The 24,083-nt window shown below is 39.9% G+C and overlaps 1 protein-coding gene across 4 annotated transcripts in view; it reads left to right on the plus strand.

Moving 5' to 3' along the window:
• The window catches only part of ASXL2 (ASXL transcriptional regulator 2), a 132,245-nt gene that overhangs the window by 50,079 nt on the left and 58,083 nt on the right, over window positions 1-24,083 (plus strand). For 3 of the 4 annotated variants that reach the window (XM_004745947.3, XM_004745948.3, XM_045079295.1), the window contains exon 3: window positions 2,787-2,789. The exons of the other annotated variant lie outside the window; for it this stretch is intronic. In XM_004745947.3, coding sequence (XP_004746004.2) covers window positions 2,787-2,789 — 3 coding nt within the window. The remainder of the gene's footprint in view (window positions 1-2,786; window positions 2,790-24,083) is intronic. 4 annotated transcript variants of the gene reach the window in all.

Raw genomic sequence — 24,083 nt, forward strand, 5'->3', positions numbered from 1 at the left:
CAAGCTCCAAATTTCTAAGGCTCTATGACTTTATACTTGTCATTATCATTTCTAGGGAGCAGGCAAGAATAGTAAATAAGTAAAGAATAGTAAATAAACAAAGAAGGATAAAAAGAAGAAATTTAGAAAAAGTAACCAGATGGAAGAGTCATCAAAAATAGCTTCTGGCTTCGCTTAGTGGTAACAATTTATAAGTAGATGTTCTTGTTTAAACTATATTGTTGTGATGCAGTTATGGGACCACAAAGCCATTCTAACTCACCAGTGACTTCCATTTTGTTAACTCCATGTGACTTTTAGTACCTAGCTCTTGCTTCTCAACATTTTTTAACACAGCTGAATACTGCTTCCTTCCTGAAACTCTCTTTTGTTACCTGAAGTGACCACAGGCATTCTTCCTTCTTCCATCTCAGTTTTTTTGCTCAGTATCTTTTTCTTTCATTCATTCATTCATTTATTCATTCGACAGGCATGAGCGCATGTGTGCACAGCAGGGGGAGCAGCAGGCAGTGGGAGAGGGAGAAGCAGGCTCACTAAGCAGGGAGCCCAATGTGGAACTCCATCCCAGGACCCTGGGATCATGACCTGAGCCAAAGGCAGACGCTTAACGACTGAACTACCCAGGCATCCCTGCTCTTTACCTTCTACCTTAAGTGCAATTTTCCATTATCATCGCTTTAAGTATTATATGTTGTCAATTCTCAAAGAGGTAGGAAAGCTTTTCCCACCTTAGCCTTTGTATATCCTGCCTTCATAGCAGGAAATGTGCTTTTCTCTCAGTTCCATCTTATTTGTCAGGTTTCAGTTTGAATATGTTTTTTCCAGAGAACTTTGGCTGAGTTTACGAGCTAGAGCAAATTTCCTTTTTTAGTGTATTATAGTGTTCTGTTTATTTCTTCATAAGACTTGAAATTACATATTTTCGTGATCTTAAAAAAAAAATCACACAGCTTTTCTATAGCTTATATTAAGGGAGCTGCGTGAGGGCAGTGGCATCTCTTCTTCCCCCTCCTCTTTTGTGCTTGATACATACCAGACATTGAAAAACCTACCTGTTAATACGTGTATGAAGTATCAGACGTTGGAAGATTATACTCTGATGTAGTCACAGCTTATCCTCTTGCTGCAGTGATATGTTAAGTGATAGTCTTAAAATTTTAAAGTTTTTAGAGAGGTCATTTTAGACAGAATGAAATAGATAATTTTTTTATTGAAGATGTGCTACTTTTTAGTTAATTTTCAGTCTTCAGTCCTCAGTACATGGCTTTCAATCCTTTTTTCCCTTTCTAGTTTTCCATGTGTTCCCCATTCTGAGGAAGCTCACTTAATTTTGAGTAGTCCATATTATATTGTTTTATTTTAAAATATATTCAAGTGGAAACGGCCCAAATGGCCATCAGAAGATGAGTGTGTAAATAAAGTGTAGTATACACATTCAATGGAATATTATTTGGCCTTAAGAAGAATTGGAATTCTGGGGCGCCAGGGTGGCTCAGTCAGTTAGGTGGCTGCCTTCAGCTCAGGTCATGATGCCAGAATCCTCGGATGAGTCCCACATGAGGGATTTCTTCTCCCTCTGCCTGCTGCTCCCCTGCTTGTGCGCTCTCTCTGTCTGACAAATAAATAAATAAAACCTTTAAAAAAAAGAAGAATTGAAATTCTGATACATGTATGTGGGTGAACCTGAAAAACATGCTAAGTGAAATAAGACAGACACAAAAGGACAAATAGTGGTATAACAGGGGGGAAAAGGATAAATATTGTACAGTTCCATTTATATGAGATACTTAGAACAGGCAAACTGATAGAGACACAGAGTGGAATAGAGGTTACCCGGGGCTGAGAATAGGGAAGATCGGAGAGTTACTGTTTTAATTAGTACAGAGTTTTTTTTGGGATGATCCGAAAGTTCTGGAAATGGACAGTGGTAATGGTTGTGCAACATTGTGAGTGTACTCAGTGCCAGTGAAATCTATACTTACAAGTGGTTTAGATGGTAACTTGTACATTATGTATATTTGCCAGCCAACCAGCCAACAAAAAAAGTATTAAACATGAAGTGATTGGCTCTTGGCTGAGAAAGACTGATGTACTAGTCTCTTCAAGAACTTAAAAGGGTTTTTCAGGATGCTTTCTGCAGTCTTGGTGTTATACAGTTTTATTAAGTCTCAGGGTCTGGTCACCAAACAAAAGCTACATGGTAATGTGAACAGGGAAGTTATTCAGTTAACTGGTTAAGTTATTAGTTGGTTAACCAGAAGTTAACTATTTAAGGGGAGCAACCAGTACCTATAGGGTTGAGGCAGAGTGCCCTAAGAAAGAGTAACTTTCAAGGTCTCCCTCTATGTCCCAAGGTTGTGATTCTTAGTGAAGTAGGTGGGGCTCTGCCAGTGGAGACAAAGATCACTGGTGCTGTAGCCTGGCCTGGCAAATAGGAAACTGCCTACTGGGTATTAGTAGAATTTGCTGGAAAGCTTCCTGCTGGGCAGTTATCCCACATTGACTGCAGAGCCAGCTGAGGCACCAGCAGAATTTTCTGGGAAGCTACCCACAGTCATTCTGCTGAACCTTGCTGAAGGTTGGGTGCCACTGAATGTCCCTCATGTTGCTGGGTGCTGCCTGCCGTTAAGAGCGGGCAGGCAAGAGCACAGTAAAACCAGAAGAAAAGCCCCCTTTCAGTCTGCAGCATTCTTCCAGCGCTCTGCTGACAGAACTTAATACCGAGCCAGCTGGCAAAGGAGAAGTGTTTATAGGGTCCAGCTCCACTACCACAGAGAAAGATAAAGAAGGTTGAACTTGGAGGTAAAAATCAGTAAATTGATAAGTAGCTGAGCAGCCTTCAGTGGTTTTTCAGTGGAATAACTTAGATCATTGTCTGGCCCCACACACCACTTTGGTTTACTTGATTTGTTTCCATCTGCTCTCAAGCGGAGTGGTTACAAGACTGTTTTCTGTATGGGATCTAGGATTTCTCACCTTAGAACATCGATTAATCTTTTATCTTCACTTTTTTATGAAAAATCTTGACAGTGTTTTAAAACCAACTCATATGTTTTTTCTTATTTAGCCTGTTTATCTGGTGGATTTTAGGGATTTTTAAAACGGTTTATTTATTTATTTATTTGGGGTTCTGGGTGGTTCAGTCGATAAGCAGCTGCCTTTGGCTCAGGTCATGATCCCAGAGTTCTGGGGTGAGCCCCACATTGGGCTCCCTGCTTGGCAGGAAGACTGCTTCTCCCTCTCCGACTCCCCCTGCTTGTGTTCCTTCTCTCACTGTGTTTCTCTCTCTCTGTCAAATAAATAAAATCTTAAAAAACAAAAAGAAAAAGATTTTGGTTATTCACGTGAGAGAGAGCACAAGCAGGGGGAGAGGCAGAGGGAGAGGTATACTCCCTCCTGAGCTGGGAGCCTAACATGGGGCACGATTCCAGGACCTTAGCTGAAGGTAGACACTTAACCATCTGAGCCTTCTTTTGAATAATTTGAGTTTTGCAGTATAATATGTTTTTCTTTCACATATATATTAGTTCATTTCTCTTTCCCTCATGGAGTATAGTAATATTGAATGCATTTTTATCTGGTAAGTCTAACATCTGGGTAATCTCAGGGTTGGCATTTGTCCATTGCTTTTCCCTTGAGAATTGCTTACATTTTCCTGGATCATTGTTTACTGAGAAATTTAAGATTGTATTCTGGACGTTTTTAATATTATATTATTTTAGGCTCTGCTTTACTATTATAAACCTCTGGAGAATGGTGATTCCTTGCTTTGTTCCTTTCATCCTTCTTTCAAGTCAATCCTGTTGTCATCAGACTACATGTTCACTTTTCTGTAGGTGAGATTTGTTTCATGCATGTGCCACTCAGGGTTATTAGTCTGAGATGTGAGCTGTGGATCAGTTCTCAAAGCCTTTCCTGTGTTGATTGGGAATGTCCCAAGTATACAGAGCTCCAGGATGAGCCCACGGCTCCTGTGAGAATTAGGGTATTCCTTGTCCTATTCTTTTCTCTCAGGAGTACAATCTCCCCTACCCCCAGCCTTTGGTGTTCTTTTTCCCTGTCTTAGCCAGAAAGATAGAGCTTTTCTCATAATTTTATCTGTCACCTACAGTGGTATATCTCCTCAACCAGGGTCTGGGAGCCACTTTAATAAAATGGTGAGAAAACCCCCAGAAAACTCACAATGTGTGAATTTAGCCAACTGCAGCGTTAGAGGGAACAGTTCACATGATTGACTTCACTTATTAGTTCCAACTGTATAGTTCAGGGAACCTTAAGACTACTCTCAAGGCTCCATAATTTTAAAATTTAAATCCATAAATTTTCCATAATTGTATAACTCACTGAAAACTTTAACGATTATGGGAAGGATACAGGGAAAGGATACAGATGAAGATTAGCCAAGGGAAGAAATGTATAGGGCAGAGTTAAGGTAAATTACCAAATACAGACCTTCCAGTCATCCTGGCCCTATGACTTAGGGTAGTGTTAAATATCAATATCAGTTTGTGATAATATGCCTGGAACACTGCCAGTATCACTCAGGCCTTGGTGTCTAGAGTTTTTATTGGTGGTTCATCCTCTAGGCATGATTTATGACCCATGTGGCTGATCTTGAGTTTCTAGTATCTAGCCCCTCTAGAGATAATCTGTTACTGTGTGGACCAAGCTCTCACTCTTAATCTTATTGTCAATGTGGCTAAAAGCTCTTACCCATGGGGTCCTTGGGTGGCTCAGTTGCTGAGTGTCTGCCTTTCACTTGGGTCGTGATCCCAGGGTTCTGGGATCGAATCCCATATCGGCCTCCCTGCTCAGTGGGTAGCTTCCTACTACCCCTGCTTGTGTTCCTTCTCTCACTGTCTCTCTCTGTCAAGTAAATAAATAAAATCTTAAAAAAATAAAAGACCCTCCCCGAAATTACAGTGTTGCTGTCTGGCTGCTCAACTCTGTCATAGGGCCTTGTGATTATTTCCAGGAGCAATGACCAGACCTCTCATTGGGTAAAGTTAAATTCTTTTTACATACTCCCATATGAATCAAGTTTTGATTTCCCAAATGTGCCAGTTTTCTTAATTTTTAATGTTTAAGGTGGTTGCTTTTTATTAATTAATTTTTTTTTAAGATTTTATTTATTTATTTGACATAGAGAGATCACAAGTAGGCAGAGGGGCAGGCAGAGAGAGGGCGAAGCAGGCTCCCCGCTGAGCAGAGAGCTGATGCGGGGCTCGATCCCAGGACTCTTGAGACCATGACCTGAGCGAAGGCAGAGGCTTAACCCACTGAGCCACCCGGGCATCCCTGTAGTTGCTTTTTAAAAATTAACATATAATGAACATACTCTAAAAACATTATAAAGCATACAGCTCAGTGTTTTCTTTTTTAAAAAAAGATTTTATTTATGAGAGAGAGAGAGAGAGCATAAGCAGGGGGAGGGTTTGAGGGAGAAGCAGACCGTGCTGAGCACAGAGTCTGATGTGGGACTTGATCCCAGGACCCTGGGATTATGACCTGAGCCAAAGGCAGATGCTTCATCAACTGAGCCACCCAGGTGCCCCATAGTCTTTTTATTTAATATATTCACCGAGGACATTTCCATTATCCCCAGAGAAACCCTGCAGTATTAGCTGTCATTCCTCTTCCTTGCCTTGCCTTAGCCCCAGTATCCCAGCCCTAGGCAACCAATAATGGGTTTTCTGTCTCCATGGAGTTGCAGTTTTGGGTATTTCATATAATGGAATCATTATATGAAATTCATGTCCTTTTGTGACTGGCTTTCTCATATAGTGTGATGATTTGAAAATTCATTCATACTGTAACATTTATCAGTACTCTGTTCCTTTATTGCTAAATAGTATTCCATTGTATGCACATGCCGCATTTTGTTTCTCCATTCATCAGTTGGTGGACATTGTGGTTATTTTCATTTTTGGGCTATTAGGAATAATGCTACTGTGAACATCTGTGTACATGTATTTATATAGGAAATTGCTTTTTGTATTTTTGTCCACAGGTTTTAGTTGTAACCAGCCAGAGGGAAAGAGGCTGTTGTGGGTCTACTCTGTCTTCATCAGGTCTCACCCACTCAATTTTAAATCATGAAATTGGACTGAAGGGGTTAAGGAGGTTAATAAAGGGGCTGTTTTATTAGAGTAGATGAGATGCGGTGGTTTGGATTACCTGACTAGTGCTGGAGGCAATAGACTGATTTGAGATACATCTTTTAAGACTTGCTTTTGGATTGGATGTGGGAAGGAAAAGGAAGGAGGAGATAAGAAATGATTTCTGGGTTTCAGTAGCTACCGTTTACTGTAGAAAAGAACAGAGGAACTGGTCATGTGAGGAACTGATAAAGGATTCACTGAGCATGTACTTGTGGGTTCAAAAGAAAAGCTCTGAATGTCTGGAGAGGTGCGAAGGTCTTCTGGTGTAGGACCTGATTATAAGTCTCGAGATAGCAGTGAAAAGGTAGAATGATCTGGAGCTGTAGAGTAGGTATCTGTTGTCTGTGATAAATACCCAATACCTGTTCTGGAAATCAGTGAGTAAGGAGTTCTCCTGGTGTGTTACAGAATCCAAGAATATATCCTTTTTTTTTTTTTAATATTTTATTTATTTATTGGACAGAGAGAGAGAGATCGAGATCACAAGTAGGCAGAGAGGCAGGCAGAGAGATCCCAGGACTGTGAGACCATGACCTGAGCCAAAGGCAGAGGCTTAACCCACTGAGCCATCCAGGCGCCCCTCCTTTTTTTTTTTTTTTTTTAAATGATAATATACTTCATTTATGTTACAAGTCTGTGTTAGTAAGGTAGGAACTGAAGTCAGTTATTTAAATATAAATGTTTACTTTTAGAAAATTGCAAATTGAAACAAAGGTATATATCCTCCAGCTAAACTATAAATGGTCTTCCCACCCCAGACTATATTGAAGTTAGCCTTAGGCATTTTTATTACTTCAGCATTGCAGTATATATCTAACAGCTGAGAAGTTAAAAGACTGAGTGCAAACTGGATATTGTGTCTTATCAGAAAGAGAGCAGCTAAGCACAGACGTTAAGTATGCCTACTGTGGGTAAAGCATACAAAGGCTAATGCTTTATGTATGTGAGACCATTCCTGCTAATCCTTGCTGTTATCCCTCATTACTTTTTTCCTTAGTCTTCTGTACATCAGGTTTCCCCCCTTCATCGGCTTGGCAACCATTGATGTTTACAGTGTATTTTCATAGCATTAAATGTGGGACTCAGGCCTTCCTTCTAAAGTAGCCATTGCTTTTGGTGCCTGTCCCTCACCCCCAAGTTTTCTTAACCTGCCTTGTTCATCATATTAGGTCTATTACCTTGATTTTTCTTTTTCTTTTTTTTTTTTTTTTTTTAAGATTTTATTTATTTATTTGACAGACAGAGATCACAAGTAGGCAGAGAGGCAGGCAGAGAGAGGAGGGGAAGCTTGCTCCCTGCTGAGCAGAGAGCCCGATACGGGACTCGATCCCAGGACCCTGGGATCATGACCTGAGCTGAAGGCAGAGGCTTCAACCCATTGAGCCACCCAGGCGCCCCACCTTGACTCTTCTTATATATGCTAATAGAGAAAGTTTTTAGGAAAGGAGAGAAAAATAACAAAATAATTTTCTGAGATGCTGTTCTCTTCCTGTTTTTTCTTTACATTCATAAGTAGAAGAGGAAAGACAAATTAGGAAGATTTCTTGGTTTTATGAATTTATCATCCACAGATTGAGTATTTTCTGAGTTAGGCCAATTATGAGTAGTCAGAAGGATTCTTGATATATAATAATTTTGGTGAGGCATGAATTTGAATCTTAAATCTTCCATAAAATTGATATGGGAGAATAAGTTATGTAGCTAGTAAGAGTGTAGCCAACTACCTAGCTTTTAAGTTAGGTTGATCATTACTTATTTGCCCCTCCTCAAAGAAGTCGAGAAGTATTTAAAAGCATTGGTTCTTGATGGAAAAAGACCTGCAAAGGAAGACTAAATGCTAGTTATATAGTAGTTTTGGAAAATTTGGGGACAAGCAGATGGCGTGGTTGTGGGTTTCTTGCAAATGAAGTTTCTCTAGTTGTTTACAAATCATAGCCCCAATTTAAAGAGCAATTTCTTGCATTCCTCATCCTTTTGTCCCTCCTGAACCCCTTTTCTAAGCCAGTTATGTTACTTTAGTCATAAAATATTATAGCTGGCAGAGATAATTGGAATTTACCATTTAATTTCATTTTATTACTAAATAATTAAGGCCCGTGGAGGTTGGTCAGGGTCATACAAGTTCTATGAAACTAGAAACCCAGATTTACTGCTTCAAGTTTTGTTCTTACTAGTGTATCATATTGCCTCTACATCCCTAGTTTTCCCTACTCTTCTGATTAGTCTCTTTTTCAAATCAAACTTATATTATGTGCTGACATATAATAACTTTAGGATAGTTGCTGTCTAACTGTAAATGGCTTTCTGGAAGAATTTGAAACAAAAACCTCAGACATTATAATAACTTGGATTCTGAAAGGGCTGGTACATTTTTGGGGGTAGGGGTGTGTGTGACCCAGTGTGGGACTTGAACTCATGACCCTGAGATCAAGACCTTAGCTGAGATTTGGAGTTGGAGGCTTAACCGACTGAGCCACCTAAGGGCCAGTACAAGTTTAAGAATTTATAATAATGGGGTATTTAAATAGATCTTTTTTTTTTTTTTTAAGATTTTATTTATTTATTTGACAGAGAGAGATCACAAGTAGGCAGACAGGCAGGCAGAGAGAGAGGAGGAAGCAGGCTCCCCGCTGAGCAGAGAGCCCGATGTGGGCCTCGATCCCAGGACCCTGAGATCATGACCCGAGCCGAAGGCAGCGGCTTAACCCACTGAGCCACCCAGGCGCCCAGATCTTTTTTTTTTTTAATAAGATTTTATTTGTTTATTTGACAGAGAAAGAGATCATCAGTAGGCAGAGAGGCAAGCAGAGAGAGAGGGGGAAGCAGGCTCCTGGGGCTGGATCCCAGGACCCCGCGATCATGACCTGAGCCGAAGGCAGAGGCTTAACCAACTGAGCCACCCAGGTGCCCCTAAATAGACCTTTATATTGTTGTTTTGTATTGCTTCAGTTTCTTTTCTAACAAAAGTTGTTTTTCTGTTTTTTGTTTTGTTTTGTTTTTTTAACGTCTCAGTCTTAAATCCCAAGCAAGCTTCTTTAGAGTTGGAATTGTAATGAATCCTGGGAACCAGTTAGCAAAGATCATGCTCAGTAAACAATTTGCCAGATTGAAATTTTACCTCTTCAGTGGAGTCCTGGTTGAGTTTGATTAGTATTAATACATTTACTTATGAGCAAAATAATCCCCCTCATATGGTATCATAGTATGTTTTTGTTCATCTCATACCAAAAACTAATCCTAGCACCTGTTTTTTTCCTGTCTGTCCTTATGTAAAATAGGTCGCAAGGGAAGTACAGTCAACATTGTCTGTGCTTTTCAGCAGAAATCATTATCCCTGCAGAGTAGGTCTTTGGACTATTTGCCAAACTGATTTGTCTTAAGGTGTTTCACTAGAAAAGATCTCAGTTTAAGAATGAAGAACATTATTGATTAAATTGATGCCATATTAACTAAAAATTAGCTGACTTTGAGTTCGGCCTGTGTTTTCTTTATCTGTCTGTTATAGTCTGCTTTCGAACACAGACTTTGTAGGGATGTCAAAAAGGATTAATGATGAAAAAATAACCCCCTAAGGCTTGGATATTGACAGAAAAGAGTATTCTAATCCATTGTGTTAAGTTTCATGGTAGTGAGTTTATTATGGATCAAAGGGAAGCTAGTAAACCTTAGGGTCCATAGCTGATGGCTTTATGATGGCTCCTTGAAACTGAAATGCATGGGAAGAATATTAAAGAATATTCATTCATCCGCATTTAACTCCAGACTGCTTTAATAGTTTTAGTATGCCATATAATTGAGGTACTGCACCTGCTTTCTGAAATGGTTTAGATTATTTAGCTGAGTTTAATTGCATTTTTAGACAAAGTTGTATTGTGAGCTAACTTGCGAATTCTAAAGAAGAAATAAATGTTTTATTTAGCAAAGTGGGGGGAGGGTGCTAATTTGAAGAATTGTGGATATTGCTGGGAGGGGAAGGGAGAGTTTATTTTTTGCCTTTATTGTTAAAATTAAAAGTTTTTTTCTCTTTCTTTCATTTTCTTGGGGTACATTCCAACTCCAGAAGGTAAGAAGTATTACTTTATTCTAAGGATGTATGTACAATGATAAAGTCTCTTCTACAAGTTTAATTGAACTCACCTTTGGATGCATGATTTTTACTTTATAAGTAAACAATTAGTCTAGAAACAATAAGACTGAAATGACTGTGTAAATGTTTTATTATATGTGCTCTTTTGTCCTTGCTGTTTGTAATAAACTTTATTTGGTCATAATTTTAGAAACCAATCAACATTTAGTTTTAAAATTATCATTTGACTTATACTATCATTGGGATACCTAGTGTTCTGCAGAAACTATTTCAGTTTGAAAATATGTGGGCTAACATTTGCTTTATGGCAGTAGGATTGAAAATATATATGTTTATGCTCTGATTTAGAGACTGTATTGGCCAAATCTTCTGTGGGAACACTTATTTAAAACCAGGCTAGAACAGGTTAAAATTCATAGTTTGGATCCTTTACTGAATTGGCTTTTTTTGTGTGTGTTGACATAGCATTTTATTTTTTATTTTTTAAATTTTAAAAAAAAGATTTTATTTATTTATTTGACAGAGCACAAGTAGGCAGAGGGAGAGGGAGAAGCAGATTCCTCACCAAGCAAGGAGCTGTACTTGATGCCAGGACTTTGGGATCATGACCTGAGCTGAAGGCAGTTGCTCGACTGACTGAGCCACCCAAGCGTGCTTGACATAGCATTTTAGACACACCTCTGTTTTAACAACTCCTCTGTTATATTATAGTTACATATTATAATTATCTGCCTTGCCTGTGAGACATGAGAACAGGAATCACAACAATATATTTTCATGTAAATAGCCATGGCATGACATTTAGTTAGAGCTTAGTACTTTTTTTTTAGTACATCTCTTTAACTCCAGCTACATTTGCATTCCATTAAGTTCATTTACAAGAATTTATTCATTTTTGAGTATCAGTTTATGGAGGAAACCTTAATCCAGGTTGTACAAACAGTTAAAATTATAAATTAAAATATTAAAAACTAGATAAGAAAAGTTTTGTGTATTTTTTTAAAAGATTTTATTTATTCATTCATTCATCCATTTATTTATTTATTTTTAAAAGATGCTTTATTTATTTATTTGACACAGGAGAGAGATCACAAGTAGGCAGAGAGAGAGAGAGAGATGAGGAAGCAGCCTCCCTGCTGAGCAGAGAGCCTGATGCGGGACTCGATCCCAGGACCCTGAGATCATGACCTGAGCTGAAGGCAGCGGCTTACCCCACTGAGCCACCCAGGCACCCCAAGATTTTTATTTATTTATTTGACAGAGAGAGAGGGAACACAAGCAGGGGGAGTTGGAGAGGGAGAAGCAGGCTTCCCACCAAGGAGGGGGCCTGGTGTGGGATCCCAGGAGCCTGGGATCATGACCTGAGCTGAAATGAAGGCAGACGCTTAACGAATGAGCCACCCAGGCGTCCTCGTGTGTGTATGTTTTTAGGGGGACTTAATATTGATTAGATGCTTTAGGGACAAGTAACAGGAACCAAATGTGAATGATTAAAACAAAATGGGGATTTTTTTTTTTTTTTTTTTTTTAAAGAATGTGGGGTAGCTCATAACCTCAGGAAAGAAACAGGCTCTGAAATTGAGAGAACTAAGGCAGCTTCAGAACTAACTAACTAACTAACTAAGGTAGCTAGAACTAACGGATTGACTCATCAAGACACTTCTAGCTGGGATGAGTTAGTCTCTGTTCTGTTCAAGGTTAAAATTTGAGAAAGGGTGAACCTGGCTGGCTCACTGTCTAGGCATGGTGAGATACTTTGACTTTCCAATAGGGTAGGTCATAGTTCCCCCAAAGCAAAGTACACACTGTTTCCAGAAGGAGAGAAAAAACATGTTGCTCATGGTAGAAAATTACAAGAGAAAAGTAGAAGCTACAAGCAGTTGTAATAAGTAACCCTTTTACAGATTGTCTCAGTGGTAACATGTGCTGTACTCTAGTACAGTATCATGATCAGAATATTGTTTTTGCTGCAGTCTACTTTGTGCTTGTGTGTGTGTGGGTGTGTGTGTGTGCGCGCGTGCGCGGACAGACGTATGGATGTATATTTGGGTTGTGCATTTTAATCACATGTATAGATTCATGGATCTACTATCTGTCAGAATACAGAACAGGTTCATCAACAAGAAAGTCCCTTGTGTTGTCGGTTTCACAAGCACACCTCCCTAGTGCCAGCCCATCCATTCCCCTAAACCCCAGAAAACCACTAATGTGTTCTGTATTTCTGTCATTTTGCCATTTTAAGAATTTGTATTGTTGGAGTTATATAAATTATGTAATTATTTGGCTTTTATTCAGTGTCATTCCCTGTAGATTACATCCAGGTTGTCGTATGTGTCAATATTTCACTCCATTTTATTGCTGAGTAGTATTCAGTGACATGTGTAGCGGAGTTATTTAATCATTCACCCACAGTAGGACATGTGAACTGTTTCCAGTTTTTCTTTGTCCTGTTTTTGACTATTACAAATAAAGCTTTTTTTTTTATTTAAGATTTTATTTATTTATTTGACAGAGAGAGAGAGAGCACAAGTAGGCAGAGAGGCAGACAGAGAGAGGGGGGAGGCAGGATCCCCGCCGAGTGGAGAGCCCAATGGCGGGGCTCGATCCCAGGACCCCGAGATCATGACCTGAGCCGAAGGCAGAAGCTTTAACCCACTGAGCCACCCAGGTGCCCCACAAATAAAGCTTTTATGAAAATTTGTGTAAACATAAATTACACATATGTTTTTGTGTAAACATAAATTTCTTTTCTCTGGCATAAATGGCCAGAAGTGTAGTGTTGGATGGTCTGGTAAGTGCGTATTAGTTTTAAAGAGATTTTCACATTGTTTTTCAGAGTAATTGTACCATTTTACATTCTCACTGGCATTATATGTGAGATCCAATTTCTCTGATATAGGAATGGATTCTTTGTAAATAGCATATAGTTGGGTTGGGGGGTTGTTAAGGACAGCTCTGCTAATCTTTGCCTTTAAATTTGCATATTTACATCATATATGTTTAAGGTAATGATTGATAAGAGTTTATGTCTGCCATTTTATTTTTTTTTTTATTTTTTTTTTTTAAGATTTTTATTTATTTATTTGACAGAGAGAGATCACAAGTAGACAGAGAGGCAGGCAGAGAGAGAGAGAGGAAAGGAAGGAAGCAGGCTCTCCGCCGAGCAGAGAGCCCGATGTGGGACTCGATCTCAGGACCCTGAGATCATGACCTGAGCCGAAGGCAGCAGCTCAACCCACTGAGCCACCCAGGCGCCCATGTCTGCCATTTTATTATTTGTTTTCTGTTTGTTTCCTCTGTTTCTTTTACTTTTTTTTTTTTTTTAAAGATTTTACTTATTTGAGAGCAAGAGCTAGAGAGAGAGAAAGAGAATACAGAGGGAGAGGAAGAGAGAGAAGCAGATACCCTGCTGAGCAGGGAGCCCAATGTGGGGCTTGATCCTAGGACCCTGAGATCATAATCTGTGCCAAAGGCAGATGCTTAACCGACTAAGTCAACCAGGCCCCCCCCCCTTGTTCTATTTTTCTTTTCTTGCCTTCTCATGGGTTATATTTTTAGGATTCCATATTGGTTTATTTATAGTGTATTTCTTTGTATCTGCATAATTTCCTCAGTGTTTGCGTATTACAGTGTACTTATGTGATTTATCAGTCTGATGGAATGAACATTTTACCACTTTGAAGTGTGGAACCCATTCCATTTAGGGTCTTAGCACTTAATGTTACAGTTTTTTGTTTCAGTCATCAAATATTAGTTAAAAATTCATGAGAGGGGTAGTCTCTTGCATGTACCCTTATTTCTATTCTTCCTTCTTTCCTGATGCTCCAGTATCCCCCTCACTTTTTTTTTTTTTTTAAGATTTTATTTATTTATTTGACAGACAGATCTCAAGTAGGCAGAGAGGCAGGGAGAGAGAGGGGGAAGCAGGCTTCCCGCTGACCGGAGAGCTCTATGTGGGGTTTGATCCCAAGACCCTGGGATCGTGACCTGAGCTGAAGGCAGAGGCTCAACCCACTGAGCCACCCAGGTGCCCCTCCAGTATCCCTTTTTTTTTTTTTTAAGATTTTATTTTATTTTGACAGAGAGATCACAAGTAGGCAGAGGCAGGCAGAGAGAGAGGAGGAAGCAGGCTCCCCGTTGAGCAGAGAGCTCAATGCTTGCCTCGATCCCAGGACCCTGGGTTCATGACCTGAGCCGAAGGCAGAGGCTTTAACCCACTGAGCCACCCAGGCGCCCCCCAGTATCCCTTTTTTTTAAAAACTTATTTATTTATTTATTTATTTATTTGACAGAGAGAAATTACAAGTACACTGAGAGGCAGGCAGAGAGAGAGAGAAGGAAGCAGGCTCCCTGCTGAGCAGAGAGCCCGATGCGGGACTCGATCCCAGGACCCGATCCCAGGACCCTGAGATCATGACCTGGGCCGAAGGCAGCGGCCCAACCCACTGAGCCACCCAGGCGCCCCTCCAGTATCCCTTTTTTAAAAAATATTTTTTTAAAGATTTTAATTATTTATTTGCAAGGCTGGGGGGGGGGACCTGTAAGAGCAGGGGAAGGGACAGAGGGAGAGGGAGAAGCAGACTCTCCACTGAGCTGGAAGCACAACGTGGGCTTCAATCCCAGGACCCTAGGATCATAACCTGAGCCAGAGTTAGATGGTTAACTGACTGAGCCAGCCAGGTGCCCTCTAGTATCCCTTTTATCGTTTTCTTTCTATTAAAAGAACTTCCTTTAGCCATTCCTTTTTTTTTTTTTTTTAAAGATTTTATTTATTTATTTGACAGAGAGAAATCACAAGTAGATGGAGAGGCAGGCAGAGAGAGAGAGGGAAGCAGGCTCCCTGCTGAGCAGAGAGCCCGATGCGGGACTCGATCCTAGGACCCCGAGATCATGACCTGAGCCGAAGGCAGCGGCTTAACCCACTGAGCCACCCAGGTGCCCCTAAACTCCCTATTTTTCAGCATAATGGTGCTGTTGAGTTCTGTTTCGTTTTGTGTGGGTAGGCATGCCATCAAAATCAGTTCTTAGTTTTAAAGTTATTGGTGCTGAATTTTTAGTTTATATGTGGATAATTACTGTACATGCATTTCTGTGTTTGTATAGGTAACATATATCATGTGAGTGAAAGAGTCTTACATGTTTATTATCTTTGTATATTTAAAATTGACCTGAAATAGGGCATTCAAGCATCTGTTTGGGGAAGGGGATGACCTTTTACATTTCTTTTAACCTTGGGAGTCTGAGTGTTACTTAATCCTATTGAAATTCAAGGGATTGAACTTTGAAGGATAAATATAGAGTGTATAATAGTTTAGTCAGAGATAGGGAAGCTGATTAATTGAGGCCTACTTTTGACAAGCCTGTTCTGTAGGAAGGGGTACAGAAAGATGAACAAGAGATTGAGATTAGAGATTAGGCTGGGTAATTTATTGCAAGGAGAAATGTCAGTAAGAATAAATAAATTAGACTGGTGAAGTCCCTTAAAGCTTTTTTTTTTTTTTTTTTTTTTTTTAAGATTTTTATTTATTTATTCGACAGACAGAGGTCACAAGTAGACAGAGAGGCAGGCAGAGAGAGAGGGGGAAGCAGGCTCCCCGCTGTGTAGAGAGCCCAACATGGAACTCAATCCCAGGACCCTGAGATCATGACCTGAGCCAAAGGCAAAGACTTAATCTACTGAGCCACCCACACCCCCTGCCCCTTAAAGCTTTTTTATCAGTGCTTTGAAATGGGCATAATAAATACAAGAGGACATTAGGGAATTTTATTGTATTTTAATTAATTTTTTTTTGAAAAAGATTTTATTTCTTTATTTGACAGACAAAGATCACAAGTAGGCAAAGAGACAGGCAGAGAGAGGAGGAAGTGGGCTGCCCGATGTGGGGCTCGATCCTAGGACCCTGGGATCATGACCTGAGCTGAAGGCAGAGGCTTTAACCCACTGAGCCACCCAGCTGCCCCTAATTAATTATTTTTAATTAATTTTTATTTTTTCAATTTATTTTTATTTTTTAAAGATTTTATTTGTCAGAGAGAGAGAGAGAGAGAACAAGCATGGAGAGCTGCAGGCAAAGGGAGAAACAGGCTCCCTGCTGAGCAAGAAGCCTGTTGTAGGACTCGATTCCAGGACCCTGGGATCATAACCTAAGCCAAAGTTAGATGCTTAACTGACTGAGCAACCCAGGCGTTCCACTGTGGTGAATTTTGCAGATGGACTGTAAAATTTCTTACATTTCTTTGGATTCACTAATGGGTGAATGGATGAACAAAATGTGACATATATATTCAATGGACTATTATTCAGCCTTAAAAAGGAAGGAAGTTCTAACATATGCTACACTGTAGATGAACTTCGAAGATACTCTACTAAGTGAAATAAACCAGACCCAAGAAGGGAAATCTTGTGGTTCCATTTACATGTATCTTATTTATAGAGGCAGAAAGTAGAGAGTGGTTGCCAGGGGTTGGATGTAGGGGAGAAATCAAGAGGGGTTTAATGGGAATAGAATTGGAGTTTCTCAAGATAAGAGATCTAGAGCTTGGTTGTATAAACAGTGTGAAGGTACTTAAGTGTGAGTCAAGTGTACACTTAGGTTGAGATGGTCCATTTTAGGTTTATGGTTATGTATATAATTACCTCTGATTATGTTCAGTTCTTAAATTTATAGCAAAATTGCAAATACGGCCAAGTTTTTTTGGTTACTGCACATTTAAAATCAGCACCAACGTGCCTCATCTCTCTGGTAGGAGGGAAATACCAGTTAATCATCAGCTTAATGACGGTGCATAGTGTGTGTGCACGCACTAGGAAATAAAAACCTATCTGGCTCTGCTCAGTGCAAGTTCCATTACTTTTATTACTTACTATTTGTTTACAGAGTGAGTGTGTGAGTGCATAGCAGCATGGGGAGTGGCATAGAGAGAGAGGGAGAGAGAGAATCTGAGCATGGAGCCCTGACTAAGTCCAGAACCAGAGATCATGACCTGAGTCCAGATCAAGAGTTAGGTGCTTACTGCACTGAGCCACCCAGGTGCTTCTTATTTTTACATTAAAATGTAAGAATGTGTAGTTACGGAAACCTTTGCTTCCTTTTTTATATCACCAACACTTACTACCCTGTGCTTATGTGATTGCTCCTCTGTAAATGTTTCAGTGAATGAGAAACCAGATTAACTTCTTTTCCACATTGTTTCTTTTTGAAAAGCAACTTTATTGGTGCACCTTGGTGACCAACTCTTGATTCAGCTCAGGTTGTGATCTCAGGGTTATGAGATCAGGTCCTCCATCAGGCTCTGTGCTCATCATGGAGTCTGCTTGAGATTCTCTATCTCCCTCTCCCTCTGCCCATACTTTCTCTCTCTCTCTCTCTGAAATAAATAATATAAAACAGAAGCAGGGGCATCTGGGTGGCTCAGTGGGTTAAGCCTCTGCCTTCTGCTCAGGTCATGATCTCCAGGTCCTGGGAAAGAGCCCCACATCGGGCTCTCTGCTCAGTGGGGAGCCTGCTCCCCCCCCCTCTCTTCCTGCCTCTCTGCCTACTTGTGATCTCTGTCTGTCAAAATAAATAAATAAAATCTTAAAACAACAACAACAACAACAACAAAACCGAAGCAGCCTTATTGAGGTATGGTATACATACTATAAGCTTCACCCATTTCAAGTGTACAAGTCAATGATTTTTAGTAAGTTTCTTGGATTGTGAAACCATCACCATAATCCAGTTTTAGAATATTTCCATCTCCCAGTAAGATCCCTAATACATGTATACAGTTAATAGAAGTTCCTGCAGACAAGGCCCTAGTCTACTTTGTCTATAGAATGAGCATTTCTGGATATTTCATATAAATGGAATCATATGTGTTGTTGTTTTTTTTTTTTAATGATTTTATTTATTTGACAGACAGAGATCACAAGTAAGCAGAGAGGCAGGCAGAGAGAGAGGAGGAAGCAGGCTCCCTGCTGAGCAGAGAGCCCGATGTGGGGCTTGATCCCAGGACCCTGGGATCATGACCTGAGCTGAAGGCAGAGGCTTTAACCCACTGAGCCACCCAGGCACCCCCTCATATGTGGTTTTTGAGGTTAATCCATATTGTAGCATTTTGCAGTACTTTGTACTTTTTCATTGGCGCATACTGTTTTTGAAGACTTTTCTCATATAATGCATGCTTTTAGCTTTTTATTTATTTGCTTGGCCTACTAATTTCAGGCTAAGAAAAGTTACAAGAGTGGTACAAAGAATTTTTATGTAACTCTTACCCAAATTCCCCAAAGTCAATGTTTTATACTTTTTTTTATCATTGTATCTATTTTGTATTTCTTAAATGTCTGAATAAGTTATAGACTTGATGCCCCATTCACCTTTAAACACTTCACACTGTGTTTTCTAGAGGAAAGTAAATTCTTTCACATAACCACAATGTAAGTCTCAAAATTAGGATACTAACATTGACATAATACTACTATTATTTAATCAACAGACATTATTCAGATTAGTTAATTCTTCCTCTGATGTCCTAATTCAGGCTCACACATTGCCTTTGCATTTAGTTTCCATGTGTCTTCATAGCCTCCTTAATTGCAGAGCTGTTCTTTAGTCTTTCATGACTTTGGCATTTTTATTTTATTTTTTCTTGAAGATTTTATTTATTTATTTGACAGAGACACAGCGAGAGAGGGAACAGAAGGAAGGGGATTGGGGGAGGGAGAAGCTGAGCAGGGCGCCCAACACAGGGCTTGATCCCGGGTTCCCGAGATCACAACCTGAGCCGAAGGCAGATGCTATACTGACTGAGCCACCCAGGAGCCCTGACTTGGCATTTTTAAAGATGGCCAGCTCTTCTGTCCCTCAAATTGGATGTGTCTGCTATTTTCTCACTAATAGATTTAGGTTGTGCTAGAGTAGGCTGGAGCAGAGGGTGTAGGCAGATGATCATGGTCAGGTCATAGTAATTATTTTGGACTTGATTCTAAGAATATAATAATATATCATGGGTAAATTTTAAGTTTGGCAAGGTGGCATGATCATATTTGTTTTTAAAAGTTTCCCCTGGCTTTGGAGTGGAGAACTGTTGGGGGTGAAGGTGAATCGACTCTCACTTGAGACCTGGAGTGCTGGAACACTATGAGGCTGGACTGGAGGAGCAGGTTTTTAGGGTAATGACCACAGTCGCCAGATCTCTCCTCTCACAATACACTTTCTGTGTATTATCTGTCATCTGGACAATCAAATTACAAAGTAGGTGGGATTGCATCCATTTTATGGAGGAGAAAATGAAGCTTAAAGTGACTTGCCCATGGCCACTGTCAGATTTGAATTGGAATGTGTTCGTGAATATCTGAGTTGGGCTCTTTTTGCTACAAGGTGATGTTTCCTTTCATTAGTTACTGTATGTAATGCTTCTTCTGAGCAGTGTAATTGCAAACCTCAGGTCTTTCAGCCCTACTTGCCACTGCTAAGTAACCACTTTCCCTGCAGAGAGAACTAAGTAAGGTCTGTTGGCAGTATAACTCAAGGAACTTCTTTTTTTTTTTTTTTAAAGATTTTATTTATTTATTTGAAAGAGAGAAATCACAAGTAGATGGAGAGGCAGGCAGAGAGAGAGGGAAGCAGGCTCCCTGCTGAGCAGAGAGCCCGATGCGGGACTCGATCCCAGGACCCTGAGATCATGACCCGAGCCGAAGGCAGCGGCTTAACCCACTGAGCCACCCAGGCGCCCCTGAAGGAACTTCTTTTTTGGGGCTTTGTGTATGAAACATCTTGGTGTACTTCCGTAAGTGAGGTGGATTCAGCGTAAGATTTTAGCTCTGCACTTCTTCCTTTCCTGACCCTCCTTTCCAGCTCTGCTGTCTTGAGCACATGTAAGAAAAATCAGAGGCTGTGTTGTCTCATGATAATCATGTAATCTTTTGAGACACTCTAGCTTTAGATGCTTCGGGTGTCTGGACTTCCCTCATACTGTACTGTACTTGACCTTGCCTTGGCGCTCATCTTCTCAGTACCAGGGTGTTACTGCTTGTTCAGATGGTACCTATTTCTTGGAGTTAATCCAGTTATTTTTATTTCATTATATAATTCTGGTATTATTTTCCTTGAAGATCTATTCCTTCCATCACAGGAACCGTGGCTTATCGTACTTCTCTGCCGTTGCTTCATTATTCATAAGAAGAAACTCTGTCAGGATTTAGACTTTTTGTATTTTCCTGAAACCAAATCTAAAACTTTGTTTTGAATGGTGTAGTGTTCTGGGGGTGCCTTCGTGGCTTATTTGATTGAGCATCTGACTCTTTCAGGCATTTTAGGCTCAGGTCATGACCTCAGGTTGTAAGATCCAGGCCTCGAGTTCTGCTTGAGATTTTCTCTCCCTCTGCCCCTTCCCTGCTTGCAAGCTCTCTCTCTCAAATAAAAAAATAAATCTTAAAAAAAAAAAGAAAAGAAAAGAAAACAGTATGTGTTCTGTATATCTTGTGGGTTATTCCAAACTTCCTTATTTCCTTTAAAGGAAAATTATACCCAGATTTGCATGGAAAGTATTATGATGGTGTTTTCGTGACCTTACCACATCTTTTCACCAGATGTGCATGTCATTTACTTTCATTTCTTGGGTTTTACTTTAAAGAGTTTTTTGCTTTGGGTTAGGTTGTTTTGATTTTCTTTGTTTTTGTTTTTTTGGGGTTCTAGTTATTATTAGATCCTAGATTGCGATATTTGTATCTTTTAGAGTTAAAGTACTTTATTATTTTTAAAAAAATTTTAAAGATTTTTTTTTTTTTTTTTTTTTAAATTTTATTTTACAGAGAGAGAGACAGAAAGTAAGCACAGGTTGGGGAGAAGCAGGAGAGGGAGATGCAGGCTCCCCTCTGTGCAGGGAGCCTGTTGTGGGACTCAGTCCCAGGATCCTGGGATCATGACATGAGCCAAAGGCAGAAACTTAACCTACTGAGCCACTCAGGCAACTCAAAGATTTTCCTTTTTTATTTATTTATACATTTTTTTATTTTATATTTTTTAAAGATTTTATTTATTTATTTGACAGAGAGATAGAGAGTACAAGTAGGCAGAGCAGCAGGCAGAGGGAGAAGGAGAAGCAGACTCCTCGTCAAGTAGGGAGTCCGATGTGCGGCTCGATCCCAGGACCTGGGGATCATGACCCAAGCCGAAGGCAGCCACTTAACCAACTGAGCCACCCAGGCAACCTGAGATTTTCTTTTCTTTTTCTTTTTTTTTTAAGATTTTATTTATTTACTTGACAGAGAGAAATCACAAGTAGATGGAGAGGCAGGCAGAGAGAGAGAGAGAGAGAGGGAAGCAGGCTTCCTGCTGAGCAGAGAGCCCGATACGGGACTCGATCCCAGGACCCTGAGATCATGACCCGAGCCGAAGGCAGCGGCTTAACCCACTGAGCCACCCAGGCGCCTGAGATTTTCTTTTTTTAAAGTATCTCTACATCCAAGATGGGACTCGAACCCACAACCCAGAGATCAAGAGTCATAGGCTCTACTGCCTGAGTCAGGCAGGTACCCCAAAGTACTTTAAATATACAGATCTGCAGGCTCTATTCCATAATTCTAAAATCCAACATGCTTTAACTTTTTTTTTTAAAGATTTTATTTATTTATTTGACAGACAGAGATCACAAGTAGGCAGAGAGGCAGGCAGAGAGAGGAAAGGAAGCAGGCTCCCTGGACCCTGGGATCATGACCTGAGCCCAAGGCAGAGGCTTTAATCCACTGAGCCACCCAGGCGCCCCACATGCTTCAACTTTTTCATACATACCAAAACTTGTTTGACAATAGCATTTCCCTTAAACTGACATAAAACTATATATATTATTAGTTTATCCTATATAGTGTAAACATTTATGTTTCAGTATGTTTGGTTATGGGATGCTGTCTCTAATCGTCTTGATGGTGTTACCTAATAGATGGCATATCATGTTACTTTTCTAAAATTCAAAAGATTTTTATACCTAAAACATTTGGCCTTAAGTGTTTTGGGTCACGGATTGTGGTCCTGTGTCTCTTTTGATAGCACTGATTATGGTGTGCTCTGGTTCTGTCTTCCCTTTTCTGAGCTAAGAATGATTTCCTCTTTGGACCTACCCAGAGACCCTAGTTTATAGGGCTAAACAGAGTGGCTACTTAATACTGGAATTGAATACCATTAGATGCAGCAAACTTTCACCAGGTGGATTATTGAACTACAGATAACATGTTTTTTCATTGGTCTTAATTTTCTATTTAAGCAGTCTTTTTCCTGTTCTGCTTCTGTTTTCTTTCTCCTTACTAGAATCTTGGCTTCACTGTTTCCTAATCATATGGTCTTGCTACTTGACACCCTTCTGTGTTTTTTCATTTATAAAAATGGCATAACAATTTTGCCTGCCTCGAAGGATTGTTGTGAGGGCTAAACAGAATGCTTCCTAGATTTCAGTTGTTAATGTAGTTGTTACTGATTCATGCATATCCTGTTGTTCACTTTGCTAACATATGATCAACCATTCCCTTATTAATGGACTTTGAAGTCATTTTCAGTGCTTTATTTGTTTATATTTAAAGATTATTTATTTGATATAGAGAGCATTGGTGCACACTCACACATGAGCAGTGTCAGGGAGGGGCAGAAGGAGAAGGACAAGCAGACTTCCTGCTGAGCGGGGAGCATGATGTGGGGCTCCATCCTAAGACCCCGAAATCATGACCTGAGCTCAAATTGGATGTTTAACTGACTGCACCACCCAGGAGCCTCTGTTTTTTTTATTTTAAAGTAATTACAGACTTACAGAAAATTGGAATGATAGTCCCGTGCAAATGTTACCCAGCTTGCTCCAGTGGTAACATCATAAAACTGTTATACAATAACAGAGTCAGGCAATTGATGTTAGCACAGTCCTGTTAACTAAACTTGGGTTCATTTGATTTCTTCCAGTCTGATCAGTGGTATCTTGATTTTTTTTTTTCCTTTGATCACTAGTAAGTTTGGGCTTCTCTTCATGTGTTCCAGTGACCATTTATGTTTTATGATCATTTATTCATATCCTTTTATCCTTTTTTTAAATTTGTGTTTTCGTAAAAGCAGCTCTCTTAGGACTGTCCATTGTTTTTTCTTTTTAAAGATTTATTTAACAGATTTATTTATTTATTTGAGAGAGAGGGAACCCAAGCAGGGGAAGTGGGAGAGGGAGAAGCAGGCCTCCCACAGAGCAGGGAGCCTGATATGGGGCTCAATCCCAGGAGCCTGGGATCATGACCCGATCCGTAGGCAGAGGCCCAACAACTGAGCCACCCAGGCACCCCAGGACTATTGATCGTTTTGTCTGCCATTTGTTCTGCAGTTATTTATTTCAGGTTCTTACACTCTGTAGTTTGGTTGATCTTGTTGTTGCTTTTTTCCTCCTACGTAGAGCTTTTTATTTTTATTTAGTCAGTTGGTTTCTCTTTTGTGATTCTTAGGTTTTCTCTCTTTAGTAAGGTTTATCCATCTGACAGGTTATATACTATTTTCCTTTTTTTATTTTTTTTTTTAAAGATTTTATTTATTGAAGAGAGAGAGCAGAAGCAGAGGGAGGGGAGCAACAGACTCCCTACAGAGCAGCTAGGGCTCCATCCCAGGACTCTGAGATCACGACCTGAGCAGAAGGCAGACACTTAACCGACTGAGCCACGGAAGCACTCCCTGTTTTCCTTTTAATGCCTTCTACTTTATACTTTCTCCTTTTTTACTTAGTGTTTTTTTTTTTTTTTAATACATTTAAGATGTGTTTTAGGTATTCTGTGAGAATTATTTTCCACAGATGTATAACATGCTATTCCAGCACTACCTAACATAAACTATTTT

The sequence above is a fragment of the Mustela putorius genome, unplaced genomic scaffold (genome assembly GCF_011764305.1).
Source record: "Mustela putorius furo isolate JIRA1106 unplaced genomic scaffold, ASM1176430v1.1 tig00000281_pilon_pilon_pilon, whole genome shotgun sequence".
Classification (NCBI taxonomy): Eukaryota; Metazoa; Chordata; class Mammalia; order Carnivora; family Mustelidae; genus Mustela; species Mustela putorius.